This window comes from Myotis yumanensis, unplaced genomic scaffold (genome assembly GCF_028538775.1).
Source record: "Myotis yumanensis isolate MYYU_CA2020_CCGP unplaced genomic scaffold, mMyoYum1.0.hap1 SCAF_1, whole genome shotgun sequence".
Taxonomy (NCBI): domain Eukaryota; kingdom Metazoa; phylum Chordata; class Mammalia; order Chiroptera; family Vespertilionidae; genus Myotis; species Myotis yumanensis.
This window is the reverse complement of record NW_027223752.1, coordinates 165738928-165744927: the sequence shown is the minus strand read 5'-3', so window position 1 is coordinate 165744927 and position 6000 is coordinate 165738928. Positions and strand designations below refer to the sequence as shown.

Here is a 6000-nt window from a genome sequence, read left to right as displayed (position 1 = left end):
CCAGCCAAGGGCATTTACCTTGGTTGCAGGCACATCCCCAGTAGGAGGTGTGCAGGAGGCAGCTGATCGATGTTTCTCTCCCATCGATGTTTCTAACTCTCTATCCCTCTCCCTTCCTCTCTGTGGAAAGTCAATAAAATATATATTAAAAAAAATAATGCTTCTAAATCTTTGAAATGGAAATAAGACAATTCACCATTGTGAGGAAAGTATCAGAAGCAGACCGTGATGGCATTTGAGTTTGGGTGCTTTAATTTTGTGAACAGGTGTTTTACCAAACTCAGTCAGGCACGCAGTACCTGGGAAGAATCTGCTCCCCCTCCAAGAGTCCTAGACTCAGGAAATACTAAAATGAAGTTCTGTGATGATGAACCGGCTTTTTGAATAATTTTAAAAACAGAAAGGTTTAGAGAATAGACATTGAGCTCAGAAGGCAGGCTCTGGGTGTCCCCACTTCTGTGGCCTACTGTCTGCCTGGCAACCAACCCAGGGGCCCAAATGGGAACCGCACCACAGTGCATGTAGATTTTTTGAAAGGGGAATAACACGTAAATGTCACAAAGTAAGAATGAGATACTGAAGTCTTGGTTTCTCTATTTCCTGATCTGCTTAAAAAACAAAAAGTGGTTTTAAATGGACTTCAACTGAGACACTTGCTAGGTATTTGTTGAATACATAAAAAGCGCTTAAATTCAAATTTTTTACTTCATAAACTTCACTGTTAGAAATATGAGAGGAGTTCACAAATGCCAATGCTGTGCAATAACCACATAGTATTTTTTCTATTATGTTGGCTTTTTAAATGTTTTAGAGAAATAACCCAAATTTGTGTACATATTTCTCAAGTAATCTATGGATGAGTTAATGCAACTATTTCAAAACTGAGGCAAAAGAGGTCAAAAATTAATTAGAGGGAGTTTACTCAAAAATATTTAAGCAATATTTAAGATCTACGATCTTGTTGTTTTTCTAGGTGAGACCCTCTCTAGTACTGCTCTCCTAGTGTGTCTTATATTTACTTTAAATGAAGAAAAAACAAAACCATTGAAACCATGAAAATATATAACCTTCTAAGAAACTGAATCATATATAGCAATCATATATTTTTTTCAAATCTCTCATATCTTCTGGAAATATCTTAGAATGTTGACTCAATATACAGGATGATAAAATGACATTTTCCTGAAGGAATAAAATCAAATATGCCACTATAGTACCTAAAACAAATGGAGCTAGAGTACTGAGTTGGGGATTTTTCTGTGTGCCCCCCCACCTCCACCTTCTCCCACCTTAAGAATGCCAAGAATTTCAACTCCCTGTTCTTAAGGTGAAAGGGCATTCATTAACTCAGATCTGTTCGTGAAGAAGCAAGGTAGTGAATCCTGAGACACTGGAACCAACCATACCACAAAATCTCCCAAGTTTCAGGTGGCAATAGATGATGATTTCCTTTGGTGCCTCAAAAGAAACTGAAAACAACATTGGAATTGTAGATCATTAATTAGGACCCAGTAAGATCTCCATCTGCATCTCAGTGATTCTCGACTCCTTTATTTCAACATTTAACTTTAGGTTTAAAATATTTGCTAAGAAAGCAGAAAGGTGATTAACAGAAGTTTTTAAATGTGTGTCATAGTTACACATTCGGTCAACAGAGGAAAAGGAAACTATACAGCATAAGTTACAAAATGGTTATTTCGTGTTTCGCAAACATTCCAATAAACTCTCCATGTGGTGTTACTCAATTCGACAGTAGGAAAGCAACAGAAATGACCTCAAGAACCAGCCCAGCTCCTTCACGTCTTGCAGAGAACAGTGAGGAATCCCTCAGCGGCAGTCCGCCTGGGAATCTCAGCGAGGACATCTTCCCGTTTCTCCTGCGAGAAGACTGGCTCCTCATTAGAGGTGCACAAGGAAGAGGGAGCTGCAGCTCACTGAAGGACCCCGGAAGTTACTCCCACCCCAGCGTAAATCCTCGGACTGCATGGAAGGCTCTAGAGAGCCCAGTTTCCCAAAGGAATAAACGTGGATGATCTGGGGTTTGCATGATCTCCTAGTGAATAACTTCACATGTTTGGGTGTTGTTTCTTTTTAAACTTCTTTTTCTTAAATTAGCTAGAGCTACCAGGTTCTAGAAGAGCGTGGCCACACTTTGATACGATGTTACTGGGTTGTTTTAAAATATTTCCACTTTATTATTATTTTATATTATTATTCCAACAGATTAGATTAAAGGCAGTGATCACTAACACAGAGTACAACAGAGCTAACAATCAGCCAGGCTGCTCCCCGGACCAGGGCTGTCCGGCCTAAGGCGCTGACATGCATGTCGGTAGCTCATACACTGCTACCCTCATAGCACAGGCTGTGGGAGGAGTGAGTGAAACGACAGATGCTGCTGTACCCTTAGAAGCTATTTAATAAATATCATCAAAAAACAAAAGGGAAAAGAAGCCCTCTGGAGCACAATCACCTCAGGTCAATTGAATATTATCTAGTTTATTCAACCAAAAATTGAGAGAGAAGAAAAATATTAAACAAAAAAAAAAAGCAGATCTTAACACTAGCAGTAAATAAATTTGTACAACGATTCAGTCTGTATAATATGATGAAATAAATCTACATCTTTTCTTATTTTGGTGCTTTGAATTATACATACAAACAACAATTACAGGGACTGGATCACGCAGCATGTAGGCCTGGGAAAAGGCTATCTGAAACCCTCGATGGCAAAATGTGAGTGTTAGCACGGATTGCCCGAACTGATACAATTTCCTAAGCAGAGGCCCACAGCTTTGAACAAATGATTCGCCTACGACTTTTTTTTTTGTTCTTTTTTGTTCTTTTTTTTCTTTTTTTTTTTTTTTAAATGCATCAAGCACCTGTGGCCAGTGAAGGGAAACAAAACTGGCCGTTTGTCCATTTGGACATCAGACCTAGTTTCTTCTTAATTTCCACACTTGATTTCCCCCATCTTCCTTAAAATTCTTGGCATCCTTTGTGCCTTCCTTACCGCTACCCAGATGCAATAAAGTCTTCTTCAAATGTACAGTATTTCTTACATTATAAGTTATATGCAATGTTCAGCATTTTTTTTTTTTTCACAGCACTAGAGAGACCCTGTTAAATAGGGAACATGAGTCTGAATGGCTTATTCACAAATGGGATCCAGATTCGGTGATTGGGAACGCAGACGCCACAGTGAGCTCCTCGGCAAAAGTGGCAAACATTTTGCCTTCTGCCTTCAGAACAAACAGATATCCATCGGTTCTCGGTTTCATGATAGACTCCTGCAAAAATGCACGTAGAGGGGGCTGGAGGCACTCTCGCCTGGAGGCCTTTGAGCATCGAGCGGAGAATCTAACCCATGGCGGTGACCATACTGGAAGGGTGGTGAGGTCCAAAGGAGAGGCTGGACGGCGGGTGCATCGGCGTCGGAGTGGTCAGCATGTGGCTGGAGTGGCTGAAGGGCGAAATGTGGCTGAGGGAGGACATGTGTCTGGAGAGGGCGGCTGGGTTGAAGGAGCTGCTCTTGGGGAAGTCCTCCAGCGTGTCATGTACCTTTTTGCACTTTTTGGATTTGCTAGACATTTTTCGGTTTCTGGTCTGGATGCCTTCCTTCTTCATAGTCAGGGGTCTGTTAATCTAAACAAAGATCAATTTTTTTTTTTTTTTACTTTGTTGCTGGCTCTGAAATGGTACAGGCTTTCCCACTCCAACACAGGTCCCTCTGACTGCTCAGCTCGGGGCTCTGCTTTCCTGGGGCCCCTTCCGCCCACCCCATCCTGCCTCCTCCCCGGGGACCCACGGGCCCGCAGGCTAGGTCTGCAGCAGAGCTCTGACTGTCAGCCTCTATCAGTTTCCGAAACCAAGAGACCAGAGGAAAGGTGTTCCAAGCAGAGGTTATTAATCATGTTCATCCACATCAGCCATTTGGGGGAAATCTGCCTGCGGGAACTCTGGGTCCCCAAGGACCACATTCTAGAGACCTACCCAACAGGGCTGTGTTTCCCTAAAATATAGCAACTTGACTTATTCATTAGGATTTCCTTAGACTATTTCATCGGGATGGAGGCATCTTCAAGGGGGAAAGAACATTTTGTCTCCTCCCCTGAAATTCGTGTTGGACTTTAAAAGCACTGCCGAGGCGGCCAGACGTGTTTATGTGCATCTGCTTCGGGAAACTAGGACTGTACCCCAATTCAAAGTAAATTTTGGCTGCCTCTCTTCTACCTGCCCTTTGGCAGAGAGGTGCTGTCAAATCTGCCCCAGGAATTTGTATGTTCTGGGGTCATATTTTAATACAACCTATCTTTTCAAAAGGTCATCTCTTGCCCATGTCACAGCAACTGCAATGACTGAAGATTGCAATTTCTACCTAGTTCTGACTCTCCCCTGCTAACTAGACAAACAGCTAAACCACTTGGGAGATGCAAAGCACTGTCCTAGCATGAAAGTGCTCTCATCCTAAAAATCAAAGACCAGGCAAGAACTAAAGACAGAGGCAAGCAACTACTTGAAAGGGTACAAGTCTTCAGCCTCTGAGACAGCATACCACCTCTCTCTTCTCCATGAGACTCACTGATCTTCTTTTAAAGATACATTTGCTTTGGGGTGGGGGGGGTGCGGGTAGGCTGAATCAAGACAGGGGACATTGCAAAGCCACAGAGACCACTCTCCATGAGGAGTCAGAATCAGATTAACCGCAATAGCAGCCATCTGCCCCGTGCAGCAAACCACATCTGGCCTCCTTTCCAGGGATTGCGGCAAAGCAACTCAAGGAGGGAACGTCAGGGTCTCGGTCATTCCTGACTCCTGGGAAAAAACATCCTCAAGGGTGAAAAAAAAAAGAAGTTTCTCATGGCTCTTGGATCTACCTGTTTGTTCCAAAAGTGAACAAACAGCAGTTAAGGAAGAAAGAATTCAAACAGCCAAGAGGGACGGGCTGCTGACCACGCTTCTGAGAGCAGCAAACACACAGCTTCCTGGAGCTTGAGCTGGGAGAGGTCACGGGGAGTGGGGGAGGGGTGTTGGGACGGGGGGCAGTGTCAGGGGGTGGGGGGTTACAGAACCTCACACTGAAGCTGAGACCTGATTTCCCCTTGTGCCAGGAAGGCAGCGTAAGTGATGGCAGAAGAGCTAAAAGGTCGTTGCCAAAAGAACATCTCTGGGTTCCTTCTTCAAAGTTATAATCAAGGTAAAGGTGCTGCCTACAGAGGTGATAGGAATCTACTGTCACATCAAATCTTCCCCCAGATAATGTCCGGACACACAGCTCTTTACCGGGATATCTAGATACACACAGCCAGATATCTAAATATAACATCTAGTTACACCGATAGCCACACAAACCCAGATAACTAGTCCCAACACCACCTAGATTCACTGATACTGAGATAGGTAGTTATCTAAGCACATAGATAAGCAGAAAGGGAACTAACTTATGGCATACATATGCAGGTATCTCGATGGGCAGAACAAACAACAGGACGAGAATGTTAATGGATTAGTATCTCTTATTGTTAAATACACAAAAATAGCCCCCTTTTGTGAATTCTTACTAAACCAGAGAAGACAGAGAAGCCACTCTTACTGATGAGCAAGTTTCTCTCCCACAGGAGCCCAGCCATGAAGTCATGAGCTAATTAAGAATAGGAGGAGAATGAGCGGTGAAGAGAGTGCCTGGACTTTTCTTTGATTTGATGAGAAATTCATAATATTCAGAAACATTTATCTGAGCTTGGACACAAGTGAGATCATATCTCATCATGGCTAAGGAGTCAAAGAAACTCATACCTGGTTAATTTCCCATACTTCTATGGAAATAGGAAAGAAATATACTAACACACACAATTCATTGCTTTGAATTGAACTCGGGTACATTCTACAATGAGAAGGCATTGAGCTTCCACTGGTCCCCATCAGTTCTGATGCTCCCTGGGAAAGCCATCAGCTTCTCTGAAATCGGTCCTGCCTCTGTCACTTCACCAGCCATGTTCC

At 43.0% G+C, this 6000-nt stretch overlaps 1 protein-coding gene across 3 annotated transcripts in view; it reads right to left on the bottom strand.

The window, feature by feature from the left end:
- Positions 1–1525: 1525 nt before the first annotated feature.
- GATA3 (GATA binding protein 3) overlaps positions 1526–6000 on the bottom strand; it is a 29148-nt gene continuing 24673 nt past the window's right edge. For all 3 annotated transcript variants that reach the window (XM_070391690.1, XM_070391683.1, XM_070391698.1), the window contains exon 6: positions 1526–3645. In XM_070391690.1, coding sequence (XP_070247791.1) covers positions 3361–3645 — 285 coding nt within the window. In that variant the 3' untranslated portion in view covers positions 1526–3360. The remainder of the gene's footprint in view (positions 3646–6000) is intronic.